At 37.1% G+C, this 16,626-nt stretch overlaps 1 protein-coding gene across 3 annotated transcripts in view; it reads right to left on the bottom strand.

The window, feature by feature from the left end:
- LOC138691506 (zinc finger protein 85-like) overlaps nucleotides 1-16,626 on the bottom strand; it is an 88,768-nt gene that overhangs the window by 69,665 nt on the left and 2,477 nt on the right. For 2 of the 3 annotated variants that reach the window (XM_069813557.1, XM_069813484.1), the window contains exons 1-2: nucleotides 12,973-13,110; nucleotides 12,424-12,497 (exon numbers count right to left, since the gene is read on the bottom strand). In XM_069813557.1, the coding sequence (XP_069669658.1) occupies nucleotides 12,424-12,439 (16 nt within the window). In that variant the 5' untranslated portion in view covers nucleotides 12,440-12,497; nucleotides 12,973-13,110. Of the gene's footprint in view, nucleotides 1-7,105; nucleotides 11,080-12,423; nucleotides 12,498-12,972; nucleotides 13,111-14,425; nucleotides 14,515-16,626 lie in introns of those variants that run through there. The other variant, XM_069813513.1, reaches the window with a different exon arrangement.

Below are 16,626 nucleotides of genomic sequence, written 5' to 3'. Positions count from 1 at the left end.
TTAAATGAGGTGTCAGCTAGCCATGTTTTAGTAATCGGTGATTATGAATGGTGCACATAAATTACATTTTAACCACGGCTACTGTTTAACCGTCGTTTCGTAATCTATGATTACTGCGTTTTTAATCAATGTTGATGCACTTCGCCATACGTCTAAAATAGGCGGGCTTTTGTTAGCCCGTACTGCTGCATTCCGTGCTACTATAAACAGGCGACTTCATTTCGTAGTGCGCAGAAACCAAGTGTTTCTACCGCACAGTGTGCAATAACGCAAATCTTTCTGGACAAATTTAATAACTTCTCTGCAGTCCAATGGATTGTTATGCAACTTTGTTTATACACAGGGTGATTCGCGAGGAAAGGTAAAAAATTTGGGATACGATATCTTAGGCCATTTTGAGTGAAAAAGTTCATATGAACATAGGTCAGTTTTAGAACGATGGCGGAGCTAGATGCATTTTTTGGCAAAACGTCTCGCCCCAATGTGAATCAGACGTTACCATATGCTGCTGACGTGAGACAAGGTCAAGATCGCAATGAATGGCGTAACATTGGAATCTGCATTGTGAGCGATGTAGATAAGAGAAAGAAACCGAGTGATGGGGCATTACAGATGTCCAATCGCCTGCCCTTGTCTGATGTAATGCCACAGAACCTGCAGATGACACGAATAGCCTACACTATCACTTATCAATTCACAGCAGTTCAGTCAGCTACTGCAGTATTGTAGTTATACAGGTACAGTTATCGGAAGGGTTAAGTTGTGTTTTTCAAGATGTCTTATAAATTTTCGACTACAGAATACGCCGATATTGTGTATGTTTATGGCTTGTGTGATAGAAGTTCCTTGCGTGTCATCGCTGAATATGAACGACGCTTTACGAACAGAAGGGTACCATATCGAAGAGTAGGCTACTTACTATCTATGGGGTTGAATGAAAGACTTGGTATAGCAAAGGAAGGGGGAAACGAGAGAGGCACTAATCGACCGTATTTTGGATGCGGCATAAAGAACAGTTACGTGCAACTCTCCCGAGCGATGAGCGCGATTCACGCCCGAGCGCAACAGTGCATTGAAGCAGAAGGAGGTACCTTTGAAAATGTGCGAAAACATCGACCTCGACGTCTAGAATATTAGATATGTATGCATACGTGAATATAAACTTTAAATTTGTCCGTTATCTGTCTCTAAATGCGAGTTAGTACAATGGAATTGCAGAAGTTTTTGTGAAATCAAAGAGCCATATCTCCGTAACCGTTCGAAAACAGGCCTATATTCATATGAACTTTTTGACTCAGAATGACTTCAAAATTCACATCCCATTTATTTTTATTTTTTTTTTTTTTACCTTTCCTCGTGAATCACACTGTATAGTCATCTACTGGCCTATTTGACTCGTAAGTGTGCCTTGTTGGTATCGGTTGTGAGGTTCAAACCTGTCTTTGACTAAACAAAACAAAAAACTCTCCTCAAACCCTCGCTTGAAGCAGTACATTACTTACGACTGTGTATACGTCTATAAGCTTTTCTTAAATTATTTATTTCATGTCAATTTTATCTTCTTGTTTTTTACGCGATGAAACCCATAATTATAATCGTAATTAATTATGGTCGTTTAGTCATAGCTTTCATAATGACGTGTATATGTATAAACAAAACTAGCGTCTAAATTCAGTCCACCCTGTGAGCACACAGACTGCCGTATCTGATTTGCATTAAAGAACATTTGATTTAAAACAGAATCATTAAGATTATGAAAATAGAAAAATTTGTAGAAAAGAATCATTTGTCTAGTTCAGGTTAAGCGACACTTAAGCCCAGCTCCCACGGTGCTTGTAACGTTGCGTGTTTCCTTGCTGGCTAGCAAGCTTGGTGTCTGATGGGTACGCTGCTGGCTCCCGTGTTTGCTACTATAGTATGCTGGTGGTTGTTCTCACGCAGCTGGCTCTTTTCACAGTTCAAATTGGAAAATCATCTGCTGTTTCACCTGTTGCCAATACTCATGATAAAAAAGAAACTAAACCGTGAGTGGAAAACAACTGAAGTCCTACATTAACAATAGGAAATGCCGTAATAAGGTAATTAACCCAGAAGTGTAAAAACAGCTAAAGCCCGATATTTAATTGCTGTTTCTTCGAAACCAAGGAATATAGGAAAAAAAAAACAGATTTAGTTGGAAAACAACGAACATGGCGACATGGTTTCAGCGGTGATACTATAGTCGCGACGCTGTTATTCCCAGCGTGACTCCTCCTCTTTGCTTACGTCTTAGGAAGTCAAGGCTCTATAAAGGCTAGGTAGGTAGTATCGTTCGCCATTTTGTTCTTTCGTTGCCGAGCTACCAGACGAGGGATCTATTTGCCACACCGTTAAACATTATCATGTCGTAGCTCCTATGACAATAAATCAAACGCAATGTAATTCAGCAAATAATTGAGCGGCAAATAACGTCCTCGTGTGCTTTCTGCGAACTCCAACGAAAGAGCCAAAATTGGCGGGCAATTATATATTAAATATTTATCCAGCCTTAGGAAATGCTTAACATCTTCTTCAGCGAATCACAAGACGCACACGTTTAAATGTAGCCGACCTGCAACGTGATTGGCTGCCGAAAATTAGAGCGACGGAACTATACATTAACATCTTTGGTTCCAGAGCCTGCAAACCAACACGAAAAAAAGCAAGCAACCTATGCTTGTTTTTTTAAAAGATGGGACATGACAGGAGCGCTGCGATCGGAAAAACAACTGAATGTCACATTGCGTGGTAGGCCTGTTGCTATGATAACAACGGCTGAGTTGCCGAATTTAGCTCCCACGTGCTTAATAGCTCTCTTGGCGTTGTGCACACAATGTTAGCATTGGTACGTTTCGTCTTTGATTCTCTGTCGATTTTTGTATAGTTTTTTTTTTTTACCTTCGTGTCAATTGTCAATGAAAGTTTTAACGTCAGCCATCTTAACGACAATTGCTAGCTTCCATCAGCTGGCAGCATGGTAGTCCATATTGGCAACATGGCACTGTAGTTCCAAGCTCGGCCGCTTAACTGTCATGCCCCATCTTAAAAAAAAAAAAACAAGTATAATCTCGAAAACCAGCAAGCTAGCTACCAAAGCAGCCACTAGAGCGCATTATTTCCAGCAAGTGAGCACGCAGTGTAGCCAGTAGCGCTCCCAGCTTGGAATCCATCACAGAAACAAGCACAGTGGGAAAAGGGCTTAAAACTGAGCTTTTGGCCAAAATGGCAAAATTACATATATTATTTTTATATAGTTACCTTGTACATTTAACATTTCGTCTTACATTTAGACATCGCCCGTCATTTTATAGGTATGGCAGCAATTTTAAAATCTTACGCGCAACTCTTTTAGATCTACCACACTCGCTAAAAACAGCGTTTCCTCAAAACTATGTTTTTGGACAATAAAAAAAGTCCCTAGCGACTTCCATTTTCTCCGGCTTAAATGAAACTTTGCAAGAACATTCAGTATTTTATCAATACAGAAGACTGTGCAAGGAATCAGCTTTTCATTTAAAACTTTTCATGATATTAATTTTTAAATTTAAAATATGTTAAGAATTATCACGCAAAGATTATGATTTTATACGAAAAATTATCTCAGTAGTAAATGCTTAAAATTAAAAATCAATGACCAGTTTTCTTAATCTGAGATACCGCAGGAAAAATTTTGAACACAACAATTCCTTCATGAATGTTTTGAATTTATATTAAAATAAATTATAATTAATATCTGACGAATTAATACATGAAACTTGATTAAATTTAATATTGTTATTTAAGCCCGGTTCAGACGGTGCGTGTTTCTGTGATGGATTCCAAGGTGGCTGTGCAGATGGGTAGCCTGCGTGCTCACTTGCCGGAAGTAATGCGTTCTGGTGGCTCCTTGGATGGCTAGCTTGCTGGATTTCGAGGGTAGGTTCCTTGCTATTTTTCGTGATGGTTTGCAGGCTGGATCCAAAGATGATCATATAATATCACCACTGAAACCATGTCGCCATGTTCGTTGTTTTCCAACTAAACTTGTTTTTTCTATATTCTGTAGTTTCTAAGAAACAACAATTAAATATCGGACTTTAGCTGTTTTGCACTTATGGCTTAATTACTTTATTACGACATTTACTACTGTTAATGTAGGACTTTAGTTGTTTTCCACTCACGGTTTAGTTTCTTTTGACCATGAGTGTTGGCAACAGATGAAGCAGCAGATGATTTTCCAATCTGAACTGTGAAAAGAGCCAGCTCCGTGTGAACAACTACCATCACCGTAGGCAACACGGGAGCCAGCCATTGAGCACGCAGGCTACCCATCCGCGCAGCCACCTTGGAATCCATCACAGAAACACGCACCGTCTGAACCAAGATTTAGATGTACAGACACAACAAACCCAATGAATTTGGAAGCAGTTGATCAAAAACTTTCGAAGTTTCAACTCTCATTTCCACTACCCCTTAAATCGCTTTCTGATACCTAATAAAATAAAATAAATTATTCACGCGATATGACCACAGATGTTAAAGCTTGTATAAATAAACTTAACAAAATACAAAATAAATTATTAAAGAAGGAAATACGAACTTCACTAGTATACAGTACTCAACAAGAAACTATGGACTCAATCGGTATGCATAGAGTTTTCTGTTGGCCTATGTGTTGTTTAAGAAAGAAATACGGACTTAATTGATATGCCTTGTTCAAGAGGAAATGTGATCTTTTCCGGAATGAGCACGAACAAGTAAGCCAATATTTGACATTTTCTGTGCCAAACACATGAGTGTAAAAAATCGTATGCATTATGTCACTAACTTCCTTATGTACCAAGTCACTCCCGCTTTGCCAGACTCATCCATCTAAAATATACACAACACTTCCTCGGAAAAGAAGTACAATTAATTGCGGTATGTAATCTACAGAACTATACACAAGATAAAATATTAGTTTTTTCTTGAAAAAAATTCAGTAATAACACCTTTATTTCTTATGTGTCGTTATATCACAGTCTACTATATACAGTCGCGAAGCTCAATATGTAGTAAAAATGCAAACATGGGTAGTTGCCCACCACTAGGATCGCTACTATCGCCTCATCATCGCAGATCTCTCTCCTAGCAGCCGACAAAGTATGTTACACTTTCGTTGTCGTGTTCTTTTGGAAAAATTTAACACCTTCCTTACATTATTGAAATATTAAATGCATAAAGTTAATTTATTATTTTAATGAATGCATATTAAATTCCACCATAAACTCGAAGATACCTGCAAGAAATAAGTTAATATAATTTTTGTTTGTGCAAAACGAAATGAAATTTACTATAACAGCTTCACTGATTCAAGATTATAGCGATAATTAACTATGAAACCAATAAATATTAATTTGCATTTCTCTTTACAACAATAATAATGGAAATATGAATTAATGGAGTAACTTACGTGTACTGGTACTTGTAGTGTAGGCTTACGTAGTTAACAAAGTGGGATGAGGTTAAGCAATAATAATCACACCGGAATTGGAAATAAAACGTGATCAATAAATTTTACTGTAACAGACTTTTTCTACGTCTCTAGTAAAGCAACAAATAAAAATAACAACAAAATTAACAGCTATAATTAAAAATATATCCTTTGAAGAAAAAAGTAGGCCTAAGCAATAATAATCCCACCAGAATTGAAAATAAAATGTGATCAACAAATTTCATTAAACCAAACTTAATTTTTCTACGTCTTTAGTAAAATAACACATAAAAATAATAACAAAATTAACAGCTACAATTAAAAATATATCCTCTGAAAAAAAAAAAGTAGACCTAACCTTCATTTCTCTGGAAATTTAGCAGCCTAAAGTGACAGAACTTTAACCGGTATCTAATGTCCTTTCGGTTAGACTGAAACATTTCATTGTCAAATTTAAGGATATAATGTATTCTAACAGTCACAAAGAACTTCAAATTAACAGTTTTGTTTCTGCGCAGCATTCTTGTGGAAACCCAGGAACCTTTCTGAATCTTTCGGAAATCGGAAAAAGGATAACTCTGGCCTCTTTCTCTTACTGTTGCTACAATTTATAGCACTACAAACGTCTCCTCCTTGTCCCATATTATTATTCCAATTATTATATTTTAGCCATTAACATTTTCATTATAACCAATAACGAACATTTCACAAGCATCAATGTGAAATACGCAACGAGCTAGCACTCGATAGAAATACGACACACTCCAAAGTCGACCATGGACAGTCTATTGTTTCTAGTTGCTAACCGCTTGGAGCGCTTTATCACGAGATTTGCAAAAAAACACCTCAAGCTTCGCGACTGTATATAGTAGACTGTGGTTATACCATTAGGTTGTAGCATGAATTCTTATTTCTTCCTAAGAAACTAACTTTACTGGCGCATCATATGAAATAGCCAAATTTGTAAACTTCTTACGCCTATGATCTGTAGAAATTATTATAAGGACTTACATTTTTAATTAATTTCAAACTATTTAAATTCAGTTGATGTGCAATTCGTAAGATAGGAATTAAGACAACTACATTTTTCATACATGTTAATTATGGTAGTAATTTTCTAATTATGAGAACATTTCCTTTTATAGCTCTAAGAAAACAATTTAACTGTATAGTATTACATAAACATTTCCCTTTCCTACACAGAGAAATGGAATCAGGACAGCATTCCGTTAATTTAATGAGTGGGCCAGCGAACTAGTGTTCCATTTATGATTAAAACATGGCCTACTATGACAGGAAGGGAATTGAAATTTTAGAAACTAAAATTGAGCAATAGGTGTGCTGGTATAGGAGTGAAGAATACATGGACATAGCCCTGAGAAACTTACGAGAAACACGAATGTCAACAAAGAGACATCATCCGAAACATAAGCCTAGAAATGAAGGAGAAATTGTTGACACATACAAAAGTTCACAAAATAAATGTGATTAAAGACTAGAACAAGCACAACTGCTTAGAATTAAATATTGATCATTCTAAATATAGCAGAGAGGAACGTCCGCAAACACATCATACGTATAATAGAACGGCTTACTAAAAAAATAAATAAACACTGCATAAATTTTTAAAATTTATTGTCCAATAATCAATTTTATAATGAGCACAACACAGTGAACCTATGACAGTAAGCACTGATTCATTCAGTAATATTTATACTTCCGGAAGGACTTTTCCCTGCAAAAAAAAAAAAATCACAATAAAGGAAACGTATTTCATATAAATTCCTGCTGTGTTAATTCCCTGCCGCTTGACTGTCAATATTTCAACGTATTATGTCATTTTTCCAAGGCTATGCTATACAATTAAAAATAACAATGTTAAGGCTAAATTGTAGAAATTAAAATTAAATATAACGTTCAATGTAAGATATTCTACTCTAATAATGCAAATTCTGTGCTTTGCAAGGGTTTGTTATTGGTTCAGTGTTTGAGTTCAGGTGACAACCCACACTGCCAGAAAAATTGTCTTGAAAGAAAGAGGAATATCCTTTAACCACAATAAGAAAACATACGTATACATAAAAATATTATTCGAAATAAAGTGCCTTGCTGGTGAAATAGAACGTCTATATCGACGGTAAATTAATTTTTGTAACGTAATAACAAAACTAATAAACATAAAGAAAGATCAGTAACTCAATGAGTTAAACGCTATTCAAAAATCATAAATATGTTCATCTCATAGTACCATGGAACATGACGAAAGTCATTTGCTAACCACAACTTCTTCATAATATCATATATTTAAAGGTTTATTTTGTAACTTAAAGCATGCAAATTTGCATACAAATTGACAAAAACCCTCTAACAGACTTAAAAATACATAATGGAATGAAGAGTTCACAACTCTAAAGTAATTGGCTGTCAGGCAAATATCTTATTAGACTCCCGTCGCTCTTATTTCCGGCAGCCAATCACGTTGCAACTCGGCTACATTTAAACATGTGCGTCTTGTCATTCGCTGTTGATTTCGTTATGGACTTCCTAAGGCTCTGTAGATACTGGGTATAATCGTCCGCCATTTTCGTTCTTTCCTTGCCGTTTGCAGCAAGCAGACGAGAATTTACAACAGTACAAATTTTAATTCCGCGCTCTTTCGGGTGTATCTGTTCAAAATAATAATAATAATAATAATAATAATAATAATAATAATAATAACAATAATAATAATAATAATAATAATAATAATAATAGAATCAAGGGTAACAATCGACTTAGAGCCATGCAGCTGAATACTCTGGTAATTAAACCTTCAATAAATAGTGCAACATTTGATCCACATACATTAACGTTATAGTCAACAATTGATTTCGTTAGGTATACAAAAGCTATCTCAACATTCACTTAGCTATTTATTTTTAAGTTTCTCACATTAAATATTATAACAAGAACGTAATCGACAGATTGAGTTTTTTTCCGGCAGCGAGTCCCACAAAGCGCGGGGCCTGGGGTCACCGCCCCACTTGCCCCGCCAAAGGGCCGGCCTTTCTATGAGAATCCACAGTTCTAACAGACCTAAGTTGTTACTCTGCAAACTGAGGTCCGCGCATATGTTACTCCCAGTAACTGGGAAATTAGTATGGTACTGATTTCGAATAGGAATCACTTTTAAAAGTAATTCTTTCTAAACATTTCTCTCGCTTTGACTCCTATCTAAAGTCAAAAATAGAAAAACTTTTGAAGGTGTCAATATCTATTTTGAACATGACACTTCGAAGTTAGTAATTTTTTCTCCCTTCCCAAAAAAACATTTGATTTCGAATTTTTTCTATGCTTTCCTTAGATATTTATCTATCAAACCTAAAATTTACAATGCGATTATCATAGGTGCTACAACGTGATAATGTTTAACGGTGCGGAAAATAGCGTCGTCTGCTAACCGCAACTGGCAATGAAAGAACTAAAATGGCGAACAATTATATGTACCTACTGTTTCTAGAACCTACTCTTACTAGGACGTAAGCAAAGAGGCGGAGCCACGCCGGAAATAACAGCGACGTGACTATAGAATAATTGCACTTGTGATATTTCACAAATATTTTACAAGAGTTCAAAAGCGACAATTGTACGAGGCGCATCCAGAAAGTAAATGTCCCTATTTAAAAAAAAAAAAAGAACACACGCTTTCAGGAAAACATTTATCGGCAACAGGTACAGCAATGTTTCAGCTATTTTTCAACATAGCCACCATCAGAATTGAGACACTTGTCGTATCGTGGGATCAACTTTTGTATCCATCTGTCGTAGAACTCTGCCGCCTGTGAATGGAACCAGCGTGTGACAGACGTCTTCAGCTCTTCGTCGTTGCCAAAACGCTCACGAGAGGACAGGAATTTCTTGAGGAGAGAGAGAGAGAGGGTGGAAGGGAGAGAGGGGGGGAGAGAGAGAGAGAGAGGGGGGGGAGAGAAAGAGAGATGTTCGGCCCATAGACCTGACAGAGCTACCGATGAATTTCAATTGGCGCAATGCTTTGTGCATTAAAGAACTTTATCACCGACCGAACCTCGCAGGCGGCGGGAGAAGGAATAAGAGCTTCCATTTCGGACCACTGCTGCCACGCTACTAGCACCAGGCGGGACCTGTCCGGCTGACATGATTGATACATCATAGATCTGTTACGCATGCGCAATTGACACGGCTAATTACGTTTACTTTCAAGGGGAAAAAATTGGGAAACTTACTTCCCGGATACGCCTCGTAGGTTAAACCTTTCTAGTTTATCTTGAACTTTAGGTTCCAAACCACTTAATTCACAACTGCAAATTGTAAATATCGTCAGTTGCGTCGAATTTACGAAATTCCTTTCATGTAATAGCAGTCAGTTTTGTTCTTAAGAAGTAGAGCTGAGTAACAAATCTGTCATATCCAGGTGAGTTGCTTTGTGTCCTGTAAGAGTATTCATTCGTGTAAATGCTTTGTCACAAATATTACATTTGTAGGGTTTTTCGCCTGTGTGCTTTAAAATGTGTTCGGAAAGATTTCTTCTGTGTCTGAAAGTCTTGTCGCATCTCTCACACTTGTAAGGTCTCAGGTCGGTGTGTGTTGATTTGTGCTTGTTAAGTGCTTCCACTCGTGAAAAGAACTTTTCACAGATGTCACATTTGAAGGGCTTCAGACCCGTGTGTATCAGACCATGGGCAGTAAGATTTTGCCTTTGTCTAAAACATCTTCCACACAAGTCACATTTATAAGGTTTTTCGCCTGTATGAATTAATTTATGTCCATCCAGAGTAGAACGTTGCCTGAAACTCCTCTCGCACACATCACATTTGAAGGGTTTTTCGCCAGTGTGAGTCAAAGAGTGAGCTGTAAGAGCCTGCTTTTGTATAAAACTCTTTTCACAGAAACTACATTTATGTGGTTTTTCACCGGTATGAATTAGCCTATGGCCCATAAGGGTATGCTTATGTGCGAAATTTTTCATACAAATATCGCACGTATAACGTTTTTCCCCTGTATGTGTTAATATGTGCTTTGCAAGATGATGCCTTTGTTTAAAATGCATTCCACAAGTTTCGCATTTGTGAGGTTTTTCGTCAGAATGTGTCAATTTGTGTTTTACAAGATTCTGCCTCTGATTGAAACTTCTCTCACAAATGTTGCACTTGTGAGGTTTTTCACCCGTATGTGTTAATGTGTGTACGTCCAGTTTCTGCTTCTGTTTGAAACTCTTCTCACAAATGTTGCATTTGTACGGTCTCTCGCCTGTGTGTGTTAGAGTGTGAGTTTGCAGAATATGTTTGTGAGTGTAACTCTTCTCACAAAACTGGCATTTATAAGGCTTCTCGCCAGTATGTGTAAACGAATGCCCTAAAAGATTTTTTCTTCGTTTAAAAGTCATATCACACTTATCACATTTGAAAGGTTTTTCTGCAGAGTGAGATAATGCATGACCTGCAAGGTATCGCCTCTGTTTAAATCTTTTCCCACATAATTCGCATTTGTACGGTTTGTCGATTGAGGAATCTGAGGTGCCACTGTGATGTGCAGTTACATTCCATTCGACACATCCTTGATTTCTCACGTCTTGGTAAAGCTGATCCATGGGCCTGTAAGTACGAAGTTGTATGTTCAAACTAATAGGGTTGCCTTAGCCACCATTATAGCTTCCATTCCCTTTATATAATTTCATGCGACATATTTTGGTATTCTATGTATTTCATGTATATTTTTATATTCTTGTTGAGAGAAGAGAAGGCCTTATGATTTTACCTCTGCCAGACAAAATAAAGCTTTTACTGCTACTACTACAACTACTATAGCTGGTTGTGAAGGACACTTAATAATAATAATAATAATAATAATAATAATAATAATAATAAATTGAAACGCAGAGCAATTGTCGTTGTTGAGAGTTACTATAAGATGATATTAGCATGACCTAGACCTAGAGAACAGGAATATTAATGTTTCCAGAACAGAATGAAGATTGCTATTAATAGGGGAATTAGAATAGGAATGTGCATTCTATTCCGTCATGTAATTCGTACTTTCCTACAGTCTGCTTAACTTGAACAGGACCTGAACAAAAACTCCCTGTAAAGTTGATATGAATAATTTCGAGGAAAAATTGTTCCGGGGCCGGGCATCTAAAAGCTTGATTTGCATAATACACGTCACTGTTCGTTAACAGAAAACCACAATTTAAGTCACACAGAGGTAGTGTGCACTCAATGTTGGTTGCATGACGGTTGTCAGGCCAACTTTGAAGCATGTGGATATAGAGGGGAAAAATTGGATCGGTATCTGATAGATTTCCCAGGTAGCTCAGTTAGTAGAGCGTTGGTACGTTTAACCAAAGGCCCCGGATTCGATACCCGACACCGGAACAATTTTTCCTCGAAATTATTCAAGCCTTGTTCTTCATTGGTATCTATTTCAGCAAAATCTTCAAGAGGAAATCTGATTTAATTTTTCGCTTTATTTCTTCCAATATAGGTAATAAGAAATTTCTTTCTAACAGTTCCAGAGTCTTCTAGACCCTAATCATTAATTAATTTAGTGATACATGGAAATCCGGAAAAATTATATTCCTTAACAAAGATCTTACACCAAGCCACAGAGATATAAGATGGAATACGAGATTGTGTTCACGAATCTATGATCTATTCCAGGCTCAGTCAAAAATATATATCAAGTATGCATCCATCCCGAAGTCATAAGCGACCATATTTGTCAATCATGGCGATATCATACTGCATTTCAAAAAAATCTACACTGTTCATTTGTGAGGTTGCACACATCAATAAACCTAACAGTAGATCCTATGTATGGCAACCATACCTGCTATATGTAAAAAAGAAACTAACACCACACTGACTTTGAAACATACGTCATTATTGGAGCAATGAAAGCAAAGGTGGTGATAGAAGCTCACACAATATTGCACTCACCTACTAGAAGAGCCATCTTCTATAGAAACGTCCAGCATTTCGTCCTTCACTAAATCCTCATCATATGATTCTTCCTACAAAAGGAAAATATCGTCATCATATAGTGAACGTAACACAAAGAACTAACATAGGGATAAATTCTGCAGTGCTTGGGAAAAGTGACATAAGTCAGTTTTCACAAACCTTTTTTGATAATTTATTGACAACTTACACTGGTTTATGTCGATTTGATTTTTTTATGTATGAATTATTGTAATGGGAGGAATATCTATGTATTTTTTTCCAAGCGAACAGATGCTCCGTAAGTTGTCAATAAATTATCAAAAAAGGTTTTTGGAAACTGAATTGTGTCACTTTTGCCGAGCACTACAGAATTATAGAACAGAGGATACCACAGACTGAGGAATGTGAAGTCAGATTGTGGCACGAATAGATATCGTCTTCATATGTACTTCGATACATTGTAATAATATATTCACAGAAATGTTTGACCACTTTCAAAGATAAATTCTACCAACGAAAAGTCAAGCTGTGGTGAACACTACTCACCTCAGGTTCACATTTCACCGAGACGAACGAAAAGCAAGCTGCCTGTGTTTCACACTTCACGGCCGAATCGAGATCGTCTGTGGGGTCCTCACACTCCTCCTTTATCTCTTTCATGTCTTGTGGCTGCAAATCTCCGTCCTAACGGGAAAGAAAAAAACACAGAGGTTCTTCAATAAAATGTAAGGAAGACACAATGTGCAACACGGAACAGTGCACAATAATAATACAGCATTACAGAAACGCAATAATGAAACGCAAAATGATACTTTTTGGATAATCAGACTCTATATTTTCTGTATAAAAACACAGAAGTCTGTTACTACCGTATTTGCCGGAGTTTAGGCCGTATGCGTGTTAGGTCGCACCCAATTTAGAGGCAATAGTTTTGGAGAAAAGTAAATTTCTAAGAAGAAAGACAAAGTCAAGCATGCGGTGTCTTGAAAACACGTTACGGCAACATTGTAAATTCCTGATCTCATAGTAGCCGCATAACGATACCACACATAACAAAATATGAGATGGAGGGTTGTTTACTGTTTCTTGGCCGCATAACGCATATTGTTGGTTTTTTAAATAAGGACTCTTAATAATTATAAGCTAGTTTTATAAGGTGAAAAGTGTTTTGGTTTTTATTGTAATCACAAACGATTGGAGAAAACGCGGAAATTCTACTTGAAGCAAGTAAAGCGATAGGGTTGGAAGTAAATCCCGATAAGACTAAGTATATGATTATGTCTCGTGACCAGAATATTCTACGAAATAATAGAACTATAAAAATTGGAAATTTATCCTTAGAAGAGGTGGAAAAATTCAAATATCTTGGAGCAACATTAATAAATATAAACGACACTCGGGAGGAAATTAAACACAGAATAAATATGGAAAATGCCTGTTATTATTCGGTTGAGAAGCTTTTGTCATCTAGTCTGCTGGCAAAAAATCTTGAAGCTACAATTTATAGAACAGTTATATTACCAGTTGTTTTGTACGGTTGTGGAACTTGGATTCTCACTTTGAGAGAGGAACATAGGTTAAGGCTGTTTGAGAATAAGGTTCTTAGGAAAATATTTGTGGCTAAGAGGGATGAAGTTACAGGAGAATGGAGAAAGTTACACAACGCAGAACTGCACGCATTGTATTCTTCACCTGACATAATTAGGAACATTAAATCCAGACGTTCGACATGGGCAGGGCATGTAGCACGCATGGGCGAATCCAGAAATGCATATAGAGCGTTAGTTGGGAGGCCGGACGGAATAAGATCTTTGGGGAGGCCGAGACGTAGATGGGAGAATAATATTGAAATGGATTTGATGGAGGTGGGATATGATGGTAGGGACTGGATTAATCTTGCTCAGGATAGGGACCGATGGCGGGCTTATGTGAGGGCGGCAATGAATCTCCGGGTTCCTTAAAAGCCATTTGTAAGTAAGTAAGCATTAATATACTTTACCGTAGACAAACACTCTTCATCATTAGTGTCGTTCTCTGGTGCAGCCAATGGGTCAACTTCAGGTTTCACTTTAATATCATCCATCGTAACTGAAAAGATGAAATTAAGATTTTGTATTGCTCTAAGAATTAAATGTGAACAAAAAAATAATAAGTTGATAACTACTTACTTATTTTCTTAGTACAAATTTTCGTGCAAAATATCATAGGTTTCTGTGTAAAACGGAAGCTATATTCAAATTAACAATCGCCGCAACTTACGATACAACCACAGTTTAGTATATAGTCACGAAGCGCAATACGTAATAAATATGCATCCATAGTTGCTAACCACTAGGATCGCTAATATCGCCACATTACAGACAATGCGAAATAGTACCGGCACAGTCTATTGTTCCTATAGTCCCGTCGCTCTAATTTCCGGCAGCCAATCGCGTTGCAGGTCGGCTACATTTAAACGTGTGCGTCTTGTGATTCGCCGAGGAAGATGTTATTCATTTCTTAAGGCTCGATAAATACTTAATATAATCGCCCGCCATTTTGGCTCTTTCGTTGGAGTTCGCAGAAAGCACACGAAGACGTCATTTGCCGCTCAATTATTTGCTGAATTACAGTGGGTTTGATTTATTATCATAGGAACTACGACATGATAATGCCTAACGGCGTGGCAAATAGATTCCTCGTATGGTATCTCGGCAACGAAAGAACAAAAATGGCGAACGATACTACCTACCTAGACTTTATAGAGCCTTCACTTCCTAAGACGTAAGCAAAGAGGTGGAGTCACGCCGGGAATAACAGCATCGCGACTATAGTACCTTCACAACTCAAGCTTCGTGACTGTATATACTAGACTGTGATGCTACTATGGGTAGTTAGCGAACGTTTTTTAACTACGTTACCTAAACATATAAGTGAACTTCATGAACTAGCTCGAAATTTCTGTGAAAGTAGTTCGCGAACTATGACACGCTTTGAAGTCATACGATGAAACGAACCAATGGTTATTATGGACAATAGTATTCATTGGCGTTATGGAAATAAAATCAGCTGTGCATTGTGGAAAGCTCTTCCCACCATGACAGCAGAGCGCATCGCGAGAACCATGTCCTTGATCGTGATTGGCTGATGGGAATACTAGAGCAGACCCACAGTGTGATATCAGCGAATAGGGATTAACACAGTATTAATTCCCTGCCTATACGCTGGTGATACCACTGACTATCGCTCATGCAATCAGTGACCAATCCCGTATAAGAATTCGTTCAGTTTTAACCAATCACTGTCATACTGTCGAAATAATCTTGTCGCATCTGATTCGCAGTTGTCTGCATAACGTCGCACAGGGCCGGATTTAGGTATAGTGCCGCCCCAAGGCAGTGCTAAAATTTTTCTCCTCCCAACTCCCACAAACAGTTTATAAGAAGCTATTACACAGGTCATGTTTAGTTTAAATTAGTTTTAAATGAAATGTTACAATTCAGAAAATAATAAATTACTGGAATCAAAATACATGCATCTTACTTGTGAATTATAAATATTTCCTTCGTAAATTTCCTCACAGAGAAAGCATTGATGATGTCATCAAAGTCGATCTGACGAAGCACACCAGACTCGATGCAAAGAAATACATTCAAACTTATTCATTGTTGAAATAAAACTGATTTGTGAAAAGCAGGCTATGGTTTATTTTTATGTATTAGTTTTTTTGGTGGTAAAATCATTGCAAGTATCTACTTGTTACTTCGATAGGAAGTATAAAGTAAATTAAAAGATAAACTCAAACTCTTTGCGGAATAAACCTTGCATATCGAATTATATTGTGCATATACTGGAAAGTGATTAAATAGTATTGTTGACGATATGTTATATTGGAAATGTATAACTGAAAGTTGTAGTTACTATTCATAGCGATAAGTAATAAACACACATCCAATTTGATTTTCAACAATGCATTCTTGTTCATACGAGCAGTTATATTTAAGCTCTTTCGTGGTATAATAACGTGATACCGGTATTACAATATATACAGCTGCACACTTTCCTTTCACTCTCGCCGCGACCGCGACAATGCAATAATAAAACAATATCAGATTTCCACAAGAAATTCAAGAACCTCAGGAAAGATTTACCAACAAGTGTTTTTAAAAAAATATCACTGTAAAATAAAAATGAAAAAGGGGGGGAGGGAGAGAGAGAGAG

The sequence above is a fragment of the Periplaneta americana genome, chromosome 2 (assembly GCF_040183065.1).
Source record: "Periplaneta americana isolate PAMFEO1 chromosome 2, P.americana_PAMFEO1_priV1, whole genome shotgun sequence".
In the NCBI taxonomy this organism is placed as follows: Eukaryota; Metazoa; Arthropoda; class Insecta; order Blattodea; family Blattidae; genus Periplaneta; species Periplaneta americana.
Note: the sequence above shows the minus strand (reverse complement) of the source record. Positions and strands in the feature narration are given on the sequence as shown.